Genomic DNA, 23,910 nt, shown 5'->3' with positions numbered 1-23,910 from the left:
TTTACGTGACTACCCAGGTGTGTACGTGTGTAAACATAAAGTCAGAACAAGCCTCATGAAACAATACCCTCACAACATGCACTACACTATTATTGCATTGACATTTTCTATGCTGTCTCTTTTAATGTTGGTCATAACTTACTGAATTGATTCACAACCACTAAATGAATCGTGACCTACAGTTCGAAAAGAAAACTCTGCCCCTAATCATTCCCTTGAGGCCTGCATCACCACCCCCTCCATACACACTGCCCTCCGCCCGCCCTGACCTCACTCAACTCCCTCCTGCAGGGCCTCAGCCGGGACTGTCAGGGTCTGGGGGACCCACTCTGGGAGTCATCTGCTTGCAGGTGATCAAGGTTGTCTGTCATCACGGTGGTCAGATTGGGGCAGAGGGGAGATGGAGGAAGAGAAGGAATCATAGATTAGGATACCTTTTATCCTAAATGCAGGAAAATTGAGAGAACCAACTGTAGTTTTCGGGGTTTGTTTCATCATATGTTGTTTGTCTTTCTTATTTATGGTGTCTGCACTTTGGGCAGGATGAAAGCAAATGCAATGAACCAGGCCTGAGCAGCCTTGGGCCCGTCTCCTCTCCCCGGACCCCTGCCTCCCCAGCTGCCAAGGGTTGGGGGTGGACTGGCTGGTCTCTTTAGCTGCTTCTTGCACTGACGTTCTTTGCTTCTGTTCATCCCAGGGTGAGGGGTGGGGGTCTGGAAGCAGGTGGTTAGAAGGGCAACAATGCAGTGTTGGGCAGGGAAGTCAGAGGTGGGGCTGGGCTGGGGAGGAAAAGGATCAACGAGTGACAAGGCTTGCCCTTGGTGACAGCAGACACTGCAGAACATGTTCTTGCTGCACCTTCCCTAGGAAAGTGGAGAAGGCTGAGGGCAGGGAGCTGCTGACCAGAGTGAGCCCGCCTCTGTCCCAGCCAGTGGGCTCTGTAAAATGCCTTCTCCAAGGCTTTTGACACTTACAGCCTTTTCAAGCTCCCAACAGGAACTGGAGTCGCTCTGGTTCCATCTCTCTCCCATTTAGAGAGGAGAAAACTGGGGTCTTAGAGGAATAAAGGGCTTGCCGACAGTCACACAGTTAGTCATAAAGCCGAGACTGGAACCACCTTGGAGTGATGAGTCCCCTCAAGAGCCATACCGCCTCTCCTGTCCTCTGGAGCCCCAGTGAGCCCCAGCTAGAGGGAGCCCCACTGCTCAGGGCTTGTGGCGCTGAGTCCCCAAGGACAGGGTGTTCATGAAGACAGGTTCTCGCACTGTCATGGGCTGCCGTGGACTGCACAGACAGCCCTGGCCAGGCACCTGGGCGCTAGTGGGTGTCTGCTTATCTGGGCGGCCCTGTAGGCTCCCTGTGCCAGTCCCACCCCCACCCCCTTGCAGCAGCGCCCTGAGAGCAGGTTCCCACACCCAGCAGCCTTAGCCCTCCAGCTGTGGACAGAACGAGGCCGGGAAATGGGAGCTGTGTGGCAGAGAGAGCAGCTGCCGGGCCTGGTGCTGAGCAGGCGTGATGATGTCTAGGCTGTCCGAAGGAAGCCAGATCTTGAGCTCAGAGACTTCCCAGGAGGACAGGGGCCTCTCCCTGTGCAGTGCCTGTCCTCCAGCACAGAGAGGCTTTGCAAGTTGGCAGCAAATAGTCAGCTTTTGTGTCTGAGAAAATCTTGTGAGAGGTGAAGGTGGCCATAGTGCATCCTCAGGTATGGATCTGCTAACCCAGTGCCTGCCACTCCGTGCATGACTCAGGGTCTTCCGCCTTAAGAATCAATGGCTGATTCTTTTCTTGGCTTTGTCAGCATTCCCTCTGCCCTTTTATCCTGAATTTATACAGAACGGCTTACACCCGCATGTCCGTTTCCTGTCAGGTAGCCTTCAGTCTCTGTCCCTGCAGGTGGCAGGGGCTGGCCTGCTGCGCACTGGGCCTGAGTGGCAGGGAAAGCTCCGCTAGAAGCCCCTGGGACGAAGCTGCCTGTCACCTCCCTCAGACTCTCGGTGCGGTGTTGTGACTGCGGGTGCACCGTGTGTTGCAGGGATATTCCCGCCCCCACGGTTAAGTGACAGCCGGGACAGGCTTAGGCGAGACTCACTGAATTTTGCCAACTCTGAGCCGCCCCATCTGCATCCACATGGAGAGAACCTGTGCTCCAGGTGGACTTTCCCAGGGTCCTGCTGGCAGTGGGGAGCCTCTGCCCCAGACACAGGATGTAGACTGTATTTGCCGCCCCTCCCGTGGGTAGTTATCCATCTCTGCCCGCTTAGGGAAGGATGAGCATCCCCACCCCCACTGTAGTGTGCGTGGCCGCGGGACTCGTGTGGCAGTGAAACGTGAGCAGCAGTGCAGCGAGAATCACTTCCCAGCAGAGACGGTGGGCACTGCCTCCAGGCAGAAGCTCTCTGAGCATTAGGGTGTGGCTGCAGTGCTCTCTTTTGTATTTCTGATGTCACAGAGATTATGTTAGGTCCTGAGTTCTGGGATTCAGGGTCTGTTAATGCACCAGGAAAGCTGTGGAGCCTTCCCCAGGCATGGCCGTGGTCGTCACTCCAGGCCGCAGTCCAGACAGCACTCAGCCAAGCACACCAGTTTTTCAGACGAGTCGTGGCTCCACTCCAGGTGGAGCCGTGGACTTGGTGCTCAGGTGGGTGTGAAGGTAGCGAGGAGGGTCATGTGAGCACATGGTCTGGATGCTTGCTACCGGCCGGCTGACCTCGCATGTGCTGCTGTATACGCTGAGACCTGCTTCTTCCAGCAAGGCCCCAGCTGTGTGTTCCCGCCTCAGATGGAGAGCATTGGTGGGGTGGGGCGCATGCCCACTTCATGTGTCCTGTGCAGAGCCTGACCCAGCACGGGGCTGGGCTGACGTCTCAGGAAACGCTCAGCAGTAGGCAAGGTGGGGACAGGGCAGGACAGAGTACATGCAAGGGCAGGGCCTAAGAGGGCAGGGTGAGGGAACGTGCCCAGGGGTGCATGTGGGTGTAGTGCAGGGGGAGCCAGAACAGGTTGGGGACAGTTTGGGACATGTTGACCTCACCCCAGAGACATCTAGGGAGGGCCCCCCAGGGCTGTTGAGGAGGAGTTTGCAACATTTTGGGAAGAAGCGATGTCGGATGGGAGATCTTCCTCATTAATGTCTTCCTTTGGGGGCGCATCATTGTTCTTTTCTGGACCTAGGTTTCCTCATTGGCAGAACTGGGGAGCAGAGCTGGTTGGGTGTTGAGGTCCCTGAGATCATATAAGCTGCTAGCCGAGCTGGGCGTGGGGCCCAGCAGGATGAGCACTGAGTTGGAGTCAAGGTGTCTGATTCTGGTCCTGCCTCTCAGGAACCACCTGGGCTTCTGTGTCCCCATGAGTGAAGTGGGGGGCAGTGGAGGCTACAATCTATCAATACATTTTGAGGATCAGCACTTCAATAGGTTAAAATGTTCTATGGTCAAATAAATATAGGAAGGCTAGAGTTAAAATTTTATAGCTGTCTTTACTGCAGGACTTCTCAGAGCCTTTAGTTTACTGTTTAAGTACACTGTGACTTTCTAAGAGAGTGTGTGTGGTGCTCCCCTCCCCTGGCACTGGTGTTCCACAGAGCATGCTTTGGGAACCACGGTATGGCTGTACTGCCAGATTGCTCCCACGCCTGGTTCTCTGCAAAGCTGAGAGTGGGTTGTGAGGGAAAGAGGAGATGTGTCTCAGGTCTGCCCCCTGTGTACAGCTCTGTCCCATGGCCTCCCTCTCGGCCCCCACCATTTCCTGCCCCATCAGCTCTGGGTGCCTGTTCTTGTTCCCCAGAGACGGGCCAGAGCAGGCTCGTCCAGTCCCGGACTGGTGCTGAGGAGGCAGGGCCCGTGGTGCCACTCCCCTGCCATGGCTGTAACTGCTGGCATGGATGGGCAGGCGTCCCTTTGTGTTAGATCCTGTGCTCCTCACACCCCCCAGGAAGACGCCAGCAAATTGCTGTGGCCCCGTTGTCTTGTCCCCGTGCCGCTTGCTGGGCCCTGCCCCAGCCCTCTCCCCACGGTCTGCGGGGGCCTCTGTCACGGCCTCGGTGGCCCCGTGCGTCCTGAGGTGGCCTCCGGCTGTGGGCCCTGCGTGCCGAGCGCTAACCGGCTGTGTTCCCGTTCGTGACGTTTCAGGGACACCACGTCCAACTCGCTCACCCCTGAGGACCCCGGAGACCTGTCGGTGGGGCAGGACGCTGAAATCTGCTTGCTGAAGGCCGGAGAACTGATGTAAGTGACAGGTCGTGGGCGGGGCCTCCCAGGGAGCCGGATTTGGGAGGAGGAGCCTCTGCTGCTCCCGTGCGGGAGCTGGAAAGCACCCGGAGGCTCTGATGAGCTTTCAGTTTGTGCCTTTTTTAGATCTACTTTATATGCAGTCAAATTCCCCCTTTATAGTGTACAGTGCTTGGATTTTGACAAATAAACAGTGTAATCACTGGTCATCCTGTCGGGCCCCATGCCCAGCTCGGCCATGGCTTGTACCATCTCAGGGACCTCAGAGCCCAACCAGCCCCTCGCCCAGTTCGGCCAAAGAGGAAACCCAGGTCCAGAAGAGAAAAATAACTCGCCCACATGTGACCACAGTGAAGGTATAGAACAGTCTCGTCACCCTGAAAATGTCCCTGTGCCTCTTTATAGTCATCCCTCTCTCATCCCTAAGCCCTGTGTTCTTGTTTGAAAATAACTTTGCTTTTTTTTCTTATTGTAAGAACAAAACATTTTCATTATAGGAAAATAGAGATAAGCAAACCACTTTGGTATACGGCCTTCTAGTCTTTTTATACATATATACATGATTTTCAACATAATCAAATATTCTGCATCTTATTTTGCAGTCTTTTTAAACTTCCTATTGCATGAGTATTTCCCCATATCATTCTTTTTCTCCAGTGTTGTGTCCCATGGCTGCATAATTGCATAGTAGTCATTGAATAGATTCAGTCACTCATTCACAGATATTTATTCAGCACCTGCTGTGTACCAGCTACTGTTCTAGGTCCTAGAGTACATCAGTGAACAAAACAAAGATCCCTGCCCTCGGTGTTGACAGACAATAAACATAAGTAAATAAGTAAATTATATAGTATGTTACGAGGTGGTGCTTACTATGGAAAAGGAACAAAGAGTCAGATAAGGGGGGGATTTCCAATTTTAAATAGAGTGACAATAGGAAGGTAAGACTTGAAGGAGTTGCCATGTAGATGTATGAGGGAAGAGTCACTGCAAAGGCCCTGGGGCAGCACGGTGTCTGGCATGTTCAAGGAACAGGGAAAGGGCCAGTGTGGCTGAAACAGAGAGCAAGGGAGACCAAGTCAGAGAGAGAGCTGGGGTCCACATCACGTCAGGCCTTGTTGGCCATTGTAAGGACTTTGGCTTTTATCTGAGGGAAATGGGAGCCCAAAAATGAGGTTTGGAACAGATGAGTGACTTAATCTAATTTACATATGAAAAGGGATCACTCTGGTTGCCATGTGGAGAATGACTATGGAGGGACAAGGGCAGAAGTAGGCAGACCAGTAGAATTTACGTTTATGATGTGAATCCTGTAGACAGTAGACTTCTTTTTTTAAGATTAAGTTTGAGCAGAGATGGCAAACCCTTAATTTCTTTTTAGCATCTCCTTTGGGGAAGCTGAGTATTGTCCTCTCCCTGAGTAGATGAGGTCTAGGAAGGTGAAAAAGACTAAAGTCACAATCCAATAACTGGGTGCAAGGGGAGAATTCTGGAAATAAAATTGTGAAATGACCCAGCTTCAGTGGGGCATCCTGTCAGAGAGAGTGACGGCGTATGAGGTAACACAGTAAGATTCCCATGTTACAGGAAAGACCTCTTTTCCAAAATGGACCCCTCTACCTACTCTCAGATTCTTGAAAATTGTAAATATTGGACACCTTTGTACCATAATTAGAAATAAAGCTTAAATTAACACCTGGAAAAATGTGACAGAATTAAATTTCACAAAGGTGAATGACTTAGAGCTGTTCTTGAGAGCATTTTGGTTTTTTAGTCATCGATTAGTCTTCTCATTAGCATAAAGTTGGGGGTTAGTTCCATCCATCTCCACAGCTTTGGAGGCAGACAGAACTCTCAGGGGGACCACTTACTTGCTGTGCCGTCTTGGGCAAGTTACTTAACCTCTCTGAGTTTTAGTTTCTACCCCTGTGTTAAAGGGGAGAGTAATACATTTTCTCCATGAGAGGCAGTCAGGGTAGGAGGAAGGTAATGGCTTCAGATCAGTGGATCTTGATCAAGTTTCTTAATCTTTTTGAAAATTAGCTCCCTCGTGTGTAAAATGGAGCATCGTGTGTCCTCACATAGCCATTGTGACACCACATTTGAAGCCGGCGAGCAGGAGGCCTCGTGCATAGTGGCCGCCACCTTCCCACTTCACAGTGGAGGAGATGACACTTGCCCAGGGCCACTCCACTGCTGAATCGCAGCTCTGCACTGGAGGCCGTGTCCTCATGCGCGAGCTAACATGCTGCCTCTGGGGTCGCATGGTGCAGGAGGGGCCCCTCAGTCGAGACAAGCAGCATCTAGAGACTTCCCCGTGCATGTCAAGGTCATCTTCTCTTGTGACCCTGACAGCAGTCCAGGGGCAAGCATGGTTATCCTTGTCTGCAGACGAGGAAACTGAGGCCTACGTGAGGGTGAGCCCTGCAGCAGGTGAGAATTGAGGCTGGTACCAGAACCCAGGGCCCCCTACTTCTTCACATCACAGGCGGCCCTGCAGTGGACCCACTGTCATGAAACCCTCTAAACTTTAGGAAGAGTCTCCTATTCTCCTAGAGCCAGAGTCGCAAGCCCAAGAAGCCTGTGTCCCCAAGGCCATCATGCCACCCACCATGCCTGCGCTGTAAAGAGTCTGGGATGTTTGTATTTAAGAGAAGATCCTGGTGCCCTCTTGGAATCTGGCAGTAGGCCCCAGATTTCCACTGAGAAGAGGGGTAACCGAAAGGGCCAGAGGTTTCTAATGTCTGCTGTCTGCTGGTACTGATTAGACGCAAGGAGAGGCAGGGAAATAGGAGGAGAAAGGGGAGGGAGAGAGTGGACAGCTGAGCAGCAGGGCAGCTTCAGGAGAGCTAAGAAGGCTGCGGCCTGGCTCTCGCTTCCTGTGCATGAGGGGCTTGGAGCAGCTCAGGCCGTCCTCTGGGTTCCAGCGGGCTTGCAGGAGCTGGAACACACCAGCTCCACACAGGCAGGGATTGTCATCTGTATTTTTTACCTCTGCGTTTCCAGTGCCTAGAACCATGCCAGGCACATAGTAAGTGCTCAGGAAGCATCCGTTGGCGTGAGCTGTGTGTCGACTTTTGTCCCTTAATTAAGCATGTTGGTCATGGTTACCCAGGGCTTGTCCTCCCAAGAGCCTCCAGGGTCTCTGGCCACCTCTGAGCCACAGACGACCTGGCCAGTGGACTGAAACACTTTGCCCGTTTGATCAGGTCCCTCTCCACATTTGCATTTTAGGGTAAAGTTACCCCTCACAGTGGAAGAGATCACCAGCTTCGGGGAGGGCAACAGGGAGCTGTTTGTGAGGTCCAGCACCTACAGTCTCATCCCTATCACCGTGGCCGAGGCAGGCCTCACCATCAGCTGGGTCTTCTCCTCGGACCCCAAGAGTATCTCCTTCAGCGTGGTCTTCCGGGAGTCAGAGGACACACCCCTGGATCAGTGTAAGGTAAGGCCGGCTCCCTGCCAGCAGGCCCTTTGCTCACACATCAGGATGCTTGGGCAGAGCTCTCCTAGAGCAGGGCCTGGCAGTCCTGCCTTCGGCTGGGCAGACCTTCCCTGGAATCTTCTGGGCCCCTGCTGTGAGGGGGACACGGCAAGAAACCAGGGTGAGAAAGCCCTCTGGGCTATCTCACGCAGAGCAGGCACAGCACCTGGGCTTGCCCAGGTGGAAGAGGGGAGGAGGCCCAAAGGCACAGGAGCGCCGTCTTCAAATGTCTGAAGGTCGCTCCTGTGACCGACAGCTTCAGTCTGACCTTGAGATAGATGGGTGGGTGAAGCTTAGAGGAATACAGATGTAGGACTCAGTTTAAGGATGGTTTTTTAACAGCTGTGCAGAGCAAGAATGGCTCACCATGGGAGGTGGTGACCAAGATCTCTGCTTCTGGTTATCAGCATCTCACCTCAAAAATGTCAATAGAGACACAAAGCCATTGTGTCACTTGGGTGGTTGGCTTGAAATCTTGGTGGCAGATACCAGTTCATAAACTCCTAAGACATTCTAAGCATGGAATATTGGTGATGGCCTGGACCATAGTTTTCAACCTGGACTGCACGTGAGAAAGCCCTGGGGAGCCATACCCCAGACCACTACATCAGAATCTCTAGGGTGGGACCCAGGCAGCCCCAGGGGATTCTAGTGAGCAGCCAGGGTTGAGAGCCACTGGTCTAGATCGAGGGGATGTAAATCAGAGTAGAAAGGATGAGGTGGAAGCCAGAGCCCAAGAAGGTGAACAGGAATCCGTGGGTGGCTGATTCAGTATGGGGCAAGGAAACGGGAGAGGGTCTGAATTCCATGCCTGGGTCTCTGCAAGGAGTGGAAGGAATGGTGAGGACGGTCAGACATGCTGGACTGGAGCTTAAAGTGGATCCCAGGATGTTAATACAGTTGTAAAAATCTCTATTTTCCAAGAATGGCAAGAATCAAGATAGAGAACAGCAATTTGAAGTCCTGTGAAGTCTTTGCAATAATATCCATTAGTCTCTCATGCATGTGGTCCAGTGGGTGCGCTCTGGGGCTCGCGGTGAGGGGTGGGGAAGGCACCGAGCTAAAGGAGAGCGAGGCTCGGCGCGCTGTGGGCACACAGCAGTTTGCTGCTCCTGTTTCAGCACCCACGTGGAGGACAGTATGCTGTCCTGCCATCCCTCCCCTGTTGTACCTGCTCACTGTAGAGATTGCTTTGTCATTTCTGTCCTCTTCAAGTTCACTCCTAAGATTTCATTCTAGCCCCCCTGAGTTGGCCTTGTTTATTCGAGTCTCGTGTTCATTCTTATTTAAGAACTGCTCTGCCCCTCTTTTCCTTTCGGGGGCTTGCTGCCTCGCCACATACCGAGCTTCAGAGCCCTTCCTTCCTGAGATTCCAAAGCTCCACCCAGGAGGTCCAGGGGCTTGTGGTCTGAGAGTGGATCCAGGCTCAGCCCTGCCGCCACACACAGGGAGAGTGTTGTCCCACTCCATGGGGCAGGTCTTAGTCCCAGTTTGCAGATGAGGAAACTGAGGTGCAGAGTGACTTGCCTGGCAGTTAGTAGAGCAGCAGCTTAACCAGTGTGCTTGTCAGCTCTGCCCTAACAAACAGTGGCACTGCCAAGAACTTAGCACCAGCACCTTTGCTCTTCACCCTCATATTCCCAAGGCTCACCAACCGCCTAGCACTGTGTCTGCCCACGTTAGACACTGGTGGGTGTTTGTGGAAGGGAGGGAGTTGACTAAATCAGGTGTCCATGCCTCTCCCCTTGCTCAGTCACTCACCCACCAAACCCTCATGGCCCTGGGAGACCTGTGTGGTTCCCACCAGGAATCAGAAGCTCAGGGACTTGGAGGAGCCTTCCTCATCTCTGGCTTCCATGTGGCCCTCTGGAGGTGATGACTACCATTGTCTTTCCCACAGTGGACACTAGGGGGCAAAAGGAGCCCATCTATAGAGTGAGTGAGAAGGGTGCTCAGGTGCTCCTTTGCCTTCACAGGCACACTATCACCAGCCAGCTGTAGGGGGCGGCTGTTATTTCTGCCTGAGGTCCCCGGAGCAGACATCAGCCTGGGGAGCCTGTTTCCAGACACACATTCTCAGTGTCTATCCCAGGGGCTCCCCTATGTGAGCCCCTGACCAGCCTGGGCCTTACAGGAAACAACGGGATGCAGTGCAAATGGCAGCTCTTAGGTTCTGTACCTCCATAAGGAGGTACAGACACAGGAACTGTGCTGCATAATTACCATCTGTTCATAACCATTTATTGAGCTTCTGCTGTATACTGGGCTCTATAGGGCCCACTGGGGATAGAGAGAGAAGGTACAACATGGGATCTGCCCTTGAGGAGCTCACCATGTAATCGAAGAGAGACCCTAGTAATTAGACAACTGTGACTGCAGGTGGTGAGTGTCATGATGGGCGTGGGCAGGCACTATGGGGGCACCTAACCCAGCCTAGCGGGTAGGGATCAGGAAAGGAGACCCCTGGGCCAAACCAGGAGAAGCAGTTTGGAGGGGAAGACAGGGCATGGGTTAGAGGAGAAGCGTCCAGGCAGAGGGAACAGCAGAGCAGGCCAGCCCCACCTCTAGTGGCACCTGGGCCACCCTCTCTCCAGAGTGACTTCCTCCATCAAGGTCACACTCTGACACTGAGATGAGAGGTTGTGAACTAGGAAGGCATTTGATGAAAGAAACAGTAAATCAAGAACTTGAGGATACCCATGTGCAGACCGCTTGCCTGAAGCCTGGAGACAAAGCAGAGGACAGGACCCAGGCCCTGCCCTCTCTCTCAGCTGAGGAGCTGTATATAGCCAGAGAAGTTTGACGGCTTGCCTGGGGCCACAGGGAGAGTCGTGAGAGGAACTAGGACCAGGAGCAAGGATCCTTGACTTTTTATTTTTTAAACAGCTTTATCGAGATATAATTCACATACTAGATAATTCACCCATTTAAAGTGTACAATTCGGGCTGGCCCCGTGGCTTAGCGGTTAGGTGCTCGCGCTCCGCTGCTGGCGGCCCGGGTTCGGATCCCGGGCACGCACGGATGCACCGCTTCTCCGGCCATGCTGAGGCTGCATCCCACATACAGCAACTAGAAGGATGTGCAACTATGACATACAACTATCTACTGGGGCTTTGGGGAAAAATAAATAAATAAATAAAATTATAAAGTGTACAATTCACTGAGCTTTAGTGTATTCACAGAGTTGTGTAACCATCACCATTATCTAATTTTAGATCATTTTCATCATCCCAAAAAGAAACTCTGTACCCACTAGCAGTCACTCCCCAACCTCTGTTCCCAGCAACCCCCAACCTACTTCTGCTTTATGGATTTGCCTATTCTGGACATTTCATGTGAGTAGAATCATACAGTGTGTGGCCTTTTGTGCCTGACTTTTTCCATTTAGCATAGAACCCTTGCTTTGTACCAGGGCCCCAGGCCACTGGAGTCCATCGAGAGATCAGTGACCCATGTGTTATTTAGAATGTATTATTTAGTTTCCAAATATTTTGAGATTTCCCAGATATCTGCTATTTATTTCTAGTTTAATTCCATTGTCAGAAAACACACTTTGTATAACTTGGATCCTTTTAAGTGTAAGTTGTTATTTTTTTAACAGCCTAGAATATGACCTACCTGGGTGAATGTTCCAAGTGCATTTGAAAAGAATGTGTGTTCTGCTGTTGTTGGGTGGAGTGTTCTATATATATATGATCAAGTTAGTTGATAGTGTTGTTCAAGTCTTCTGTTTCCTTATTGAGTTTCTGTCTACTTATCCCATCAGTATCGAGGGATATTGGAATATCCAACTATAATTGTAAATTTATCTATTTCTCCTTATAATTCTACCAGTTTTTGCTTCCTGTGTTTTGAAGCTCTGTCCCTAGGGACATAAATGTTTAAGATTGTTACATCCTCTTGATGAATTGACATCTTTATTGTTATGAAGTTATCCCTGACCATATTCTTTGATATAAAATCTACTTTGGTATTAATATAGTCAGTCCAGCTTTCTTTTGATACTGCTAGCATGGTATGTATTTTTACATCTTTTTACTTTTAACCTATTTATATCCTTATATTTAAACTGCATTTCTTGTAGGCATGATGGAGTTGAGTCTTGCTTTTACCCAACGTGATAATCTCTACCTTTTAATTGGGATGTTTAGACTATTTACATTTAATGTGATTATTGATGAGGTTAGGTTTGAATCTGTCGTCTTACCGTTGTTTTTTATTTGTCCCATCTGGTTGTTGTTCCTTGTTCCTCTCAAAGTAGTAAGCTGGGGCAGTTGTAGGGCTCACCTTATTCTCTCAGAGATCACTGTCCTTCATTGCCTGGCGTCCAGTGTCTTGAAAACTGCTGTTTTGTGTATTTTTTCTATTTTTGGTTGTTTCTTGGAAGAGTAAATCTTAGCCATTCTCCCATGCCTTTGAATATGTTGTCCCCACTGCCTGCAACAGCCAGACCTCCCTCTCACCAGCTGAATTGTCCAAGCTCGGTGTCACCTCTTCCAGGAAGTCTTCTCTGACGTTCTGCCTCTCCTCCCTCCCCCCTCAGGGGCTAGGATAGGCACCTCTCCATGGTTCTCCCCTTGTGGCGCTCTCACCCATTGTAATTGAATGTTTTCTTGTCTGTCGTCTCCATTAAACCACAAGGCCCTTGAGGGCAGAGCCTTTTGTGAGAACTTACTTCACTTTGGGAACTTTGTGGCCGACATGTAGGGTTTCAAGAAACATGCAGCTGTATTCAAGTTTGAGTTGAAAAAGTAATCACATCTTTATCACTATTTTAGATTCAGTCATTTTGTACAGAGTGAAAAATGTTTAATAGGAAAAAATAAAAACTGAATTTAACAAAAATTGTATTTCTGAAAAAGGAGCAACATTTAATTTTGTACAGAATAAAAATGGTCACTTGTGGGGCAGCGCATCCCATTAGGAACTGAAAGTTGCAAAGATGTTGGCGTGGTCTGTAAAGCCTCTGGTCTGTGTAACCATTTATGTGTAGGCCGTCCTAAGGGAGGGCTTAGCGATGCTTTATGAGGTGAGACCCTCTAGGTGCTTGTCCCTTCTAAAAAAAATTTTTCTTTTAATTTGGTTGGCTCTGCCTTACTTCCTGTTTCCTCATTTCCTATCCTGTCTTCAGTTCTAAAATGTGTCTTAGCTGGTCAGCAGGTTGACAACTTTGCCCTCATGGAGAAGAGGTTGGCTGTCCAAAGACCCCCAGCCCTGGTCCTGTCCAACACACACCATCTGCTCAGATGTGGCCTCTGACAGAGAGGCCCTGAGAAAACAGATGCCCAGGGACCAAGTTCTCATTCTTGGGGAAGGCAGAGAGTGAACAGGAGGTTGAGGCTCAGACTTGGAAAGATGAAAGGGCCCTGGGGCACACAGACCGGCTGCGGTGCAGCCAGGAGAGGGAGCCTGCGGTGGGGCCACATAAGAAGCCACAGGTGGAGCCAGGGGTGTTCAGCCTGGAGGAGAGTGGGTCCAGCAACTTCACAGAGTGCTTGAAAGATGTGGAAGGAGGGGTTGGCCTGTCCTGTGAGACCCCCAAGGGCAGCATTAGGGCCAACAGGAGACAGCTGGACAGGTGGATTTCACCTAGAATAAGCCCCAGCTTCCTGAAGCCAGAAAAGGACCGCTCCTCCAGGTGGTGGAGCATTCTGGCACTGGCCATGGTCAGAAGAGGCTGCGGGACCACTCCTCTGGGGTGCTGACCAGTTCATGATTCTGGGTGAAACGCATACCCATGACTTCCCCACTACCACAAGTCATCAACAAACCCAAGGCGTGTGGAAGACACCCCACCACTCCTGGGGCCTTATCCCAGCCCCAAACCTGCTCAGCTCTGACCTCTGACAGGGCACTCAGCCTCCTCGGGCCTCAGTTTCCCCCCCCAAAATGAAGGGCCCAGAGGATCCAGGGGGCCCTCTCAGCCTCCGTGACACTTTTTCTTATCTGGTTTTCCTCCCAGGTCCTCATTCCTACAACCCGATGCAATTCCCACAGGGAGAACATCCAGGGCCAGCTCAAGGTCCGCACCCCCGGCATCTACATGCTCATCTTCGACAACACCTTTTCCAGGTAGGGGCCACCTCATTTGTCAGCACCCAGATGAGTCCACCTGGCACTTGGTCTCAAGAACAGAGGTGGATATTTAAAAGAAATTATTTAATTATCAGTAATTTATTAATAATAGTTCTTTGATTTTAGACCCCCATCCTATGGTGTTCCAGTGTCTACTATAGATTTTACAACACACAGGCTAATACTTACAGAGTCTTACCACATGTCAGGTGTGTTCTCAGCCCTCCACTCCTATTTACTCACTTAAGCCCCACAGCATCCCCATGCAGTAGGGACCGTCTTTCACCTCATGTTACTGCTGAGGGACAGAGGACCAGAGGGGTAAAAGAGTGATACTGCCACGTCGTACAGCTAGTCGTGGAGCCGGATTTGCACCCAGGTGGCCCAGCTCCAGGCTCTGGGCTCTGAACTGGTATACTCTCCTGCCTGTCTCTGATGTCCAGATTCCCACTGCCCAGCCCAAAGAAGGGCTCTGTAAAGATAGTGGAAGGATTGCATGGATGGATGGATGGATGGATGGAGAGAAATGAACGAATGAAGGCTAGAGCTTGAGATAAACAGGACTAGAACCATGAGGCGAAGCCCCTGGGCCTTGTTGTCATGGGAGCAGGAGCAGTGTGTGCCATCTCTGGGCAGCACTGTATCAGAGCACCAGCTACAGGTCCAGGAGTCTAGGGCTTGGGGGGTGGGAGCATGGCAATGTAGGGAGATAAGGCTGGAGGGGTGGCCAAGGAAGGAAGCGGGAGAGAGGACCAGCATTGGTTGAGCATCTACCATGAGCCAGGGGCCCTACTCTATGGAGACATGAGACAGAGGTGGTTAAGGTTGCTGGGCACTGTCCCTTTTATGTCCTCTGGCTTCAGCATAAGCCCATAATTGGGGCTGCTTCTGTTATGAGACCTGCCTAATCAGCACCCAGCCACATCCTCTCTGAGTGGGGCCCTGAGCTAGTGGCCACATCCCCCAACATGGGTACCCTTCCCAGCCCTCTTGGCTTTTAGCAGAATAGCTTGATAGGACACTCTAGGAGAACGCTGTGCCACCCCCTCACCACTTCTAGGCCTTGAACTCCCAGGGCCTATGGTCAAGGGTGTCTACCAAAGGAGAGGTTAAGAGGATGAGCTTCCCGCCTTCCCCTCTCCTTCCCCTCCCCTACACACCCCATGAACATGAACACACCTTGAGTTAGCAGGACTCAGGGGCACAGGCCTAGCATGTCCAGAGAGCTGCCTTCAGAGCCCACCCAGAGTGGGCGTGAGTCCTGGCCCCTCCAGGGCAGCAGGGTGGGGCTGTAGTTAGGAGAGTGGGTAGGAGTCAGTAGGCACAGGCTCTGCTCTTCCCTCTGTGGGCCTCAGTTGAATCCCCATTTCCTCTGCAGTGGCTGCGAGCATGGTCGCTGTCTCCCTGAGCCTCACTGTGGGTTGACGGAGAGGCCGAGGAGAGGTGTGTTGAGGGTGGAGCACAGTCGCAGCCCCCAAGTCAGCTCCCAGTTATCACTAGAGGTGACCCTGGTGCTGTGACAAACTCTGGCCTCAGCCCGTTGAGCTCATCTCAGGGGCCTACTCGAGATTTCTGAAGCATGGATGGCAAAACGGATTTAGATGCCCAGTCAGAATGAAATCCATACTCCCCTTCACCATGTATGTCCTCTCAATGCCTGCTCCATTCACTCCTCCCGTGCAGTCCGGACCACCCAGACCCCTGAGACCCCTGGGCCACTTCAGAGCAGCAAGGCGAGGAGGAGTGGTTCACAGCGTGGGACCACATGGGCGTTTCCGCACCCAAGCCCCAGGAAAGTCCATGGCGATGTCCCAAGATCGCCTGACCCTCTGCAGGGAGAGAACTCTGCTAGACAGAGAGGAAATGGGGGTGAGGGGGCCTGGAAGAGTCCATGCACTCTGCTAGGGGCCCAGGCCTCTGAGCAGAGGTCTCCCCACAAGGCTCCCCACGCCTGCCAGCACCCACACCCAGCCAGGTCATCGCAGCCACCACAGAGGCCCCAGCAGCAGCCGCTGCCCCTCGGGCTTCAGCTCTCAGGGTAACACCCTCCTTATTTATTTCTGTTTCCTCAGGTTTGTCTCCAAGAAAGTATTTTATCACCTGACAGTTGACCGGCCTGTGATCTACGACGGAAGTGATTTCCCATAGCCTCAAGCACCTGGATTTTAATAGTTTCACTTTATCCACAGGAAACACTACTCTTCCTCACCTGTCACATAAAGCACTAAAAAAAAAGCAGCTGCTCTGAAGCGGATCCACTGTGCAATCTGAGGGACAGGCCCTCGGGCTGCTCCTCAGAGTGGCGTTGTCCCCAGCACTGTGTCCCCAGCACTATGCACCATCACTCTTAGCCCCCGTGGCTTTTAAGGGCTCAAGCAATGTTTCCATTGATTAGGGACCCACTGTCCTCACACCCAAAGGGACCCTCTGCCAAAAATTTAGCAACTCAGGAGACCATCGGCCTCTCCTTGGGGCACGGTTGGTTACAGGCCTCCTGTGGAGAGTTTCACAGGCCAGAGGTGATCCTGACTTCTGCCCCTGGAGAGAGATGCCCCACTGTGTCCAGCGCAGGGCCAGGCATCCTGGATGACCATGAGCTGGGATGCCCTGGCCAGACCCTGTGAGACCCGCAGGTCCTCCCGAAAAAGGAGACCACAGGGCCATCATGAGCGTCAGGGCGCCCTGGGGGCCCTCCTGAGATCCCAACCAGCCTCTTCCTGTCATGCTCCTGTCCCTTCCTGCCCCAGGAGTTTGGGGCTATTCCAGAACTCAGCAATTCCAGAGGGACCTCTAACTGCACTTTCCTCCCAGCCCTTCTCTCTGGGCAATTCTTGAGCAAAGCCTTTCACCCAGGCCTCTCAACAGCTCAAAACATCACCCTAAGAGTCAGAACTGAAGATTATCCAGGAAACAGAGCCCACCGTACTGAGGGCCTACAGAGGCCGTCTATATACAGGTGGCTGAGCCCAGTGCTGGCTGACGTTGATGCCATGACCAAAGAGCAGGCTTGTGCATTGGCCTTTCGGGCTCACTCCCCAGCTAATGGCCTGTCTTGGTTGATATAAATAAGAGCTTCTGCCTCACCTGCAGATATGTTTACCGATGGTCATAATCAAGATAAGAACCACTTTCAAAATTTAGGACGCTCTTAACAAAAGTCTTTGGTAACTCAAGTGTGAATAGGCTTAAGTCATGAATCTGCTCTTTGTTTGCTTCTTGGTCCGCACTCCCACCTGTCAGATTCCCCAGCACCCCATTTGCCCACTCCCTGCTGCTCAGCCTGCACCTGACAGCCAGGAGCCCTCTCCCCTTGGGCAGATGAATCCTGTTTCCTTTTCCCGGACAAGAAGGAAATAATCTTCCTGTTCTCTGTGGCACTTTTCTTCTCCCACTAGAGAGAGCTCACCTTTGATGGCCTCTTTGTGCCTTGTTCACAGAGGCCAGCCACCTGCAGTCAGGGCCCGGGTACCTCCACAGGTAGGCAGAGCAGCTGACGAAGCAGCCCACTTTGACCAGGGATAAGGGGGAGCACTGGGCCCCGCCAGTCCTCCAGCTAGCCTGGGACCTAGTCATACCACCTCAGGGCTTCCTTCTGTCATCCACAGGCCTGATCTGACTGGTTTTGAGAGCTTGAAAATGGGTCAGGAACCCCAAGCCAAGTTCAGCACAGACCCCACACCCACCATGTGCCAGCAGAGGACTCTCGTGGGGCAGAGGCAAGAGGAAGTGACTTCTGCAGTGACTCAGACCTTTCATATAAATAGGAGACTTGGGCGCTTCCTTTCAGTTTAGGCGGGGTGTGGGGAATTGTGAACAGAACCTTCCAGAGAAGTCAGCCTGGAGAAAACTAGACCTCTTGTGCTCTCTTTCCTTGGAGCAGCCTCCTCTGGCAGAAAGCCATCAGGGTCTCTAGCATCTCCTACTGGCCGAGGCCACGACAGTGCTCAACTCCAGAACAGAAAATGTACAGGCCTGCAGAGACTCTTCCTAGCTTCATGCTTGTCCTCACAGGTGTGCCACACAGCCTAAGGATTGTTCCACCAGAGCAAATTATCCTGACCTTGAGTCCACCAACCCCCTTGGAAAGAATAATCAGAAGTGGCTAGTTCACCCCATGAAAGAAACTAACAATTAAGAGAACCCCAAGCAGTCTGGAGTCACGTTTTGAGTGCTTAGCTTTCCCACGAGACTGTGGAGACTCGGCCACACTGTCCTCTGCAGCCAGAACCAACATTTAGTGAGTAGCCAGTGTGCTTCCTACGGAAGGCCTGAGACGTTCCATCTGAGACCCATTCTGTACCTCTGTCACTCAGCCCTGCAGGAGGCCATCTGCAGCTTAAAAACCACGAAGCCAACCCAGAACCACTCCTCCGGGAGAGCAGGGGCCCCTTGTGGTGTGCACCCCCTCGAACGTTCACTGCAGTTGTGCAGAAAGGCCTTTGCTGTGTTCAGAGGACGCCCAGTCCCCCAGTGGTCGTATTCTGACTCCGCACCTTATTTATTGTTTGTGCTGGATGGACTCTTGTCCTTTGTGAGTTTGCTGTGCACTATGCAGCTAGAGAACATCTTTGCCTATTTAAGTGTGGCTTGTATAAATAGCTTTATTCTTATTTTAAACAGGTTCCCAACTTTACTGAGGTTTTGGGGTTGGGGTACTTTAAAAAAATGCAAATGACAATGAAGAACAACTATTGAAGGTGGTAGCCCCAGCCAGTGTCTACTAGAAATTACACTAGAAATCAACAAGAAGGAAACATCTTGAGGATCTCAGATCACTATTTAAAAAAAACAAAAAACCAGCAGCCCCTTCATCGCCCAGCTCTCTGAATAATAGTCACTTACTTTTTAGTATTGATACCAACTGCCTTGTCTACTTCTGCCTCAGAAGCTACCAATCAGCCTCACTCACCCGAGAAGATGGCGTTTGTCAGGCACTCTCGTCCACAGGAAGCAAGGGTGTTGGAGACCTAGTGTGGCCTCCGCAGAGCCCTCCTGGCTGGAGCCCGCTGGACTCCAGGTTGACTGGACCGAGAGCAGGCAGAGAAATTCTCAAGCAGCAATCTGGAACTGAAAAATCCCACAGGGTTTGGAAAGTAGAAATGAAACACCACATAATAGAACTCTAAAGGGGATGGTTTTTCTGAAATTTTTCAGTTGTCACCCACCTAAGGTGGTGAAGCCATTCCGGACTCACATGAGAGGAAATCCCCCATTTGAGAATGAAATCTCCAAGTCTGTGTTTTATGATACTGGTTAGGTGTCCACTGATACAATTTTATACGCATTTCATATTTAAAAGTCCCCCTTGGTACTTCTGCATGTGAGGATCCCATCCTTGGCTCAGAGGTGTTGAGAATTAAAGCAGAGACTCCGTGTGTGATGCTTGAAACCGAGGGTCCCCCTGCACAGAGACCGCTGAGTCAGCCGTTCACGTTCACAAAACACTTACCCAACAGACACTTGTTAGTGGAACCTTGGGTAAAGTTTTTCTCATTTCATTGTGATTCTTCCAAGAAAACAGGAAAGACTGAATAATGCCTTTTCCCTCTTAAGCACTTTTTAAAAATAATAAAGTATATCTTTAAATTTGGGGAGGCATCTCTGATAAAAAGACATCCTTAGAACCTTATGACAAGTGTTATCCAGAGACACTGCTGCCTCTGGTGGCTGCAGGACAGCACCCAGGCTTCAGCTGGACGGCTTCCAACCCGAATTGCACTTTAATTGACTAATCCTCAATTCTCTTGGCCTTATGGGGTAATGGGTCTGGGAACCCATTTCATTCTTATCTACCAAAGAATTACCCAGAAGCACATTAAATGCCAACACTCCACCTGCACAGTGGGAGTGAGAAACTTTTGTATCCCAAAACATATTCCTTTATAGCGTCTGCTGCACCATTTGGAAATGTTTTACTTTTAACCTCAAGATTTAAATAAAGTAAACACTATGCCACTGAGGGTAGCATCATGTTTCATTCCATTGAGACATAAGACGAGTGGTAAAGTTACTCAGACCAGAGTCAGAGTTGAGCTGCTCTACTGGGAGACAGAGCATCACCTTATACTGTGGCTTTTCAAAAGGGCTCGAGCCCTGTTCTCAGATGTTCTGAGAGATTGCCATGCAGCCTGATATCTGGGTACTTCCCGGTCTGCTCTGAGGCCGGTGTTCAGACCTGCCTGAGCCAACGTGTTGTTCCAACCCACCACCCTCTGCTGGATGAGCTGCTGCCCTCAGCTCAATGTCCCCAGCCCTCCCATGGTACTCACAGAGCACTTTGAGCAAAGAGCAAACTTCACCGGAATAATGGGGTGGGGGAAAAGGTCATGGATGGCCTAAAACCACGACTAGTGGATCTGTGGTACAGAGCTGGGCAAAACTGCTAGGCCGAGGCAGCTGGCAGAGGGAGGAGTCCACACTCCCACCACTGCTTACACTGTTCTTTCTGGGTCAGCAAAGAGCCTGGACACAGGCCCCCAAGGGCGTGTCCCAGTCACTCCTGGACCAGTCAGAGTGAGCTCAGGCTGGGCAGTCCATCCACACTCACCTCACACCCCACATCTGGAGATGACAGGGCTCCTTCCCTTGAGTGCCCTGTGCCTCACAGAACACCCCCCAGCCGCCTTTCCCTCTACCCACCTTCCTCCTCCAACATTCCCCCTGAGATTCTCGTGTGGCCTCTTCTTTAATCAGTTACTCAGGAATAATTTACACTTTCTGTAACCGTATTGCTCCCTCAAGGGCAAGGACCATGTTGCATTCATCTTCATCTCCCTCCTTTCCCTCACGCCCACAGCATCAAGCACCATGCCAGACACGAGAGTACTCAACAGTTACTGAATCAGTGAGGGCACTGGTCAGTTCTGATGCCTTGGTCAGCTATAGGCCATCGACAATCCCCCTAGCCAACTTGGCCAAGGACAGAAGCTCCTGAAAGTCCCATGGCAGAGAAGGGCAAAGGGCAAGCCTACAGAAGGTTTGGGGAAGATGGAGGTGAGCTGGTGACTCGATCCTACCCCTCCTGCACCCCTTCTTGTATTAATGATGCTCTCGAATCAACCCTCTTACTGTCCAGTGACCAGGTTGAAGTAACGGAAGACTGGTGTATCCAAGTGCCCAATAGCACCGCAGAAGGCCTTTTTTGTTAATAGAACAGTCCCTCCAGAGGCTTGGTGGCCACGTGGGCTGGGGGCTGGAATTCTGAGACACACGTAGAGGTGCATGCTGCATCCGGGGCTGGAGTCTGGGGGCCTCCACGTCATAATCCCCTCTGCACCTCACCCCACCTGCTGAACCGCTGAGTAACTCAAGGTGACCAAAGTCTGCTCAAGGTTTTCCAAGTGCCATGCTGGACTCCAAGAATCCTGGCCCAACACAGTGTTTGCTGGCTGCGTGGATCTTAGAGGGGCCACGCCTGTTCTGGCCATGTTGGCCTGGTGGTGCTCAAGGATGTAGAGATTCCCCAGATGACTCAGAAGGACCATCTCAGCAGGGTCAGCCCTTTCAGTTTGAAGATGCGTGGGAAAAATCTGGCAAGAGGAGCCTGCCACCCACGCACTTGTGAAAAGCAAATAGATGGTGAAACCTGTTGCCCGAGATGAGAAAACGGACTTTTTTGGAGGGAATAGTTGAAGCTGAAGCCATCAAAAACCAGGAGAGCATAGCTGTTATGAAAGCTGTTCAAAGTGGGTTAGGGTTGAAAGAAAGGTCAGCCTTTTACTTTTCCCACACCCGCTGGTTTCTGAAGAAAGATGGTAAAGCCAAACAGAAGTGTGATCGCCAACCTCTGGTCTTTGATGTGTGTCCCCTTGTCCCTCCCCCATCCTCTGAGCTCTATGGGAGGACGGAGACTGGTGTGGTTTCCTCACACCTTCTGGCACATATGTACTGAGGTTATCTCCAAGCTGGTAGCCCCATCTGAAGCCTGGAATGAATTGTCTTCTCAGCTAAAAAATGAACAAAGTGAGACAGGCCTGGCCAAACCTGAAATGTGTGAGTGTCCTTACCAGAAGGAGGGCCTCATCTCCAGACCACGTTTGGCTCTGGGCCTGTGGCTCCATAGCGTCATCAAAGAGAAGGTGATTTCAGGGGGGCCTCCCCAGCTTTCCACTCCCAAGAAGGCCTCTGACTGAGCCACGAGAAGAGAAAGAAGCCATTCCTGGGAGGCCTAAACATCCGTCTGCCAGGTCAGTGGGGCAGGTCAATGTCTTCTCCCTGGTGTGAGAAAGGAAGATGGATGAGGGGAGTGACTAAAAGGATAGGCAAGCCAAGAAAGGGTGAGGAAAGACAGAAGCAGGAAGGGCTTTCCTCGAGCTTCGAGGAGGGCTGGACGGGAGGCTAGGTTAGCAGAAGTCCCCTTTCTCTTTGAAAGACGGGTGCAGTGGGGAAACACCAGAGTTGGTGGGGCCAAAGCCAACTACCATATCCGGTGGAGGCAACATCTTAGTGGAAGCGAGACCTGGACCATTTACCAAACAGACACCAAAGGCAGTGACTGCAGACAGGGAAAAGGTAATCAGTTTTGTTCTCCTGTCTCTGAACATGCTTTCACAAACAGGCCCTGGGGAGTGGCAGCAGCATCAGTCCTCCCAAGAGACCTTTTGCACAAGAGACAAGATCCATGTGTGGAATCCCAGGTCTGTGTCAAGACAGCTCTTCACCAGCAAGGACCCCACAGAACTGTTGGGCGTGCTCAGAACGAGGACTGCATGTTCATGCCCCGGAAATGACCCTGTGGAATAGGAATAGGGAACCAGTATCAATCCTGGGTCAGGCCTGCAGCCTTCTTGCTTATTAAGGGTTCAGATATCAAGCTATCAGGGAAAGCCCAAGACTCACCCAGGGCTCAATTTTGCTCCAGAGTCAAACTGTTCATTTATTTAGTGTCAGTAAATACAAAGCAAGTAGCAAAAAGTTTCTCAGAAGAAAGTTCTCTTATTTTGGTTAGCTGGTGGCCTATTAAAATGCAGAGTCATGGACGCTACCCATATCAACTCTGGTTCATCAGGTCTGGATCATTCACAAGTCTGCCAGATGGTTCTGGTGGAGGTGATCCATAGACCATGCCGAGAAGGTCCTTGATGATTGTTGCTGTGTCACCATTCTGGTTAGAACTTGAGGAAAGGGGTAAAATGAGCTAATGGATCTGTCTCCTAATTTAACCCTACCAGTGACCCTGAAATCTTGGAACCAGGACTTCTCCCTCCACCCATTGCCCAAGCACTGGGATGCAGTGATATAAATTTCATTCTTGGAGAGGAAGATATTTCTAAACGAATCCCCTGTTGTGAAACTATTTTACAGGTAAAATCTTTTTACAACCACGTTTTCTTTGTATGGCTTATATTTGTATTTAAGGGATATGTTGCTAACTGGCAGATCATTTGTAAATGAGAAAACTTTCCCTTCCCCAAATCCAAGGTAGTTCCATTCGTGTCCAAAATTTAAGAATTAGAGGAAGAAGTATGAGTTTGGTACTGACGGATATGGGTTGGGGGAGGTCAGGTTAAACATGGGTTTCTAAGCTGGTTCATACACAGAATTCAGAAGGTCTGTGCACTTGGATGGGGGAAAAATGTCATCTTTCCCCTAATGTCTAACTGAAATTTAGGTCTTCCTTCAATTATGAAAATAGACAACATGCCGCACTAGTATGTATTAGGAAGACCTCTGACTTTGTCACCAATGGAAATGACAGATAATTTCATATTACACAGCAATTGTTGTAGACTCTCAAAATATTTATGCTCAGCTCCACTTCAATGTGAAGGTTGTCATTAGATCTGCTGGTAGATTTTATTTAATGTATTGACAAAGAGGCTCATGTATTACTAGTTCATAAATTTGTTTTAATATTTAGAAAATTATATTTCAGTATAATTGGCTTCCTTTGTAATCCTATATATTTTATTTTATTCATTTTAAAACATTATGAGAAGGGAACTGTAGGCTTTATCAAATTGTCAAAGGGGTGCATGAAGCAAAAAAAAAAAGTAAAGGACCTTTGGGTTCTGCCAAGTCTTTATGAAAAAGAAGAGAAATATCAGCTCATTGCAGCACTGGTTTACTAATAACAATGGTAGCATGTATAGTTTAAGAGCCTCTTGCCATAAGTCAGCCAGCTT

The 23,910-nt window shown here is 50.7% G+C and overlaps 1 protein-coding gene across 1 annotated transcript in view; it reads left to right on the top strand.

The window, feature by feature from the left end:
• The window catches only part of FYCO1 (FYVE and coiled-coil domain autophagy adaptor 1), a 75,717-nt gene extending 55,972 nt beyond the window's left edge, over positions 1-19,745 (top strand). The window contains exons 15-18 of the mRNA XM_058556694.1: positions 4,128-4,223; positions 7,461-7,671; positions 13,674-13,783; positions 15,859-19,745. Of these exons, the coding sequence (XP_058412677.1) occupies positions 4,128-4,223; positions 7,461-7,671; positions 13,674-13,783; positions 15,859-15,934 (493 nt within the window). The 3' untranslated portion in view covers positions 15,935-19,745. The remainder of the gene's footprint in view (positions 1-4,127; positions 4,224-7,460; positions 7,672-13,673; positions 13,784-15,858) is intronic.
• The last annotated feature ends 4,165 nt before the right edge of the window (positions 19,746-23,910 follow it).

Source organism: Diceros bicornis, chromosome 2, assembly GCF_020826845.1.
Source record: "Diceros bicornis minor isolate mBicDic1 chromosome 2, mDicBic1.mat.cur, whole genome shotgun sequence".
NCBI classification, from domain to species: domain Eukaryota; kingdom Metazoa; phylum Chordata; class Mammalia; order Perissodactyla; family Rhinocerotidae; genus Diceros; species Diceros bicornis.
This window is presented reverse-complemented; position numbering and strand designations above follow the sequence as displayed.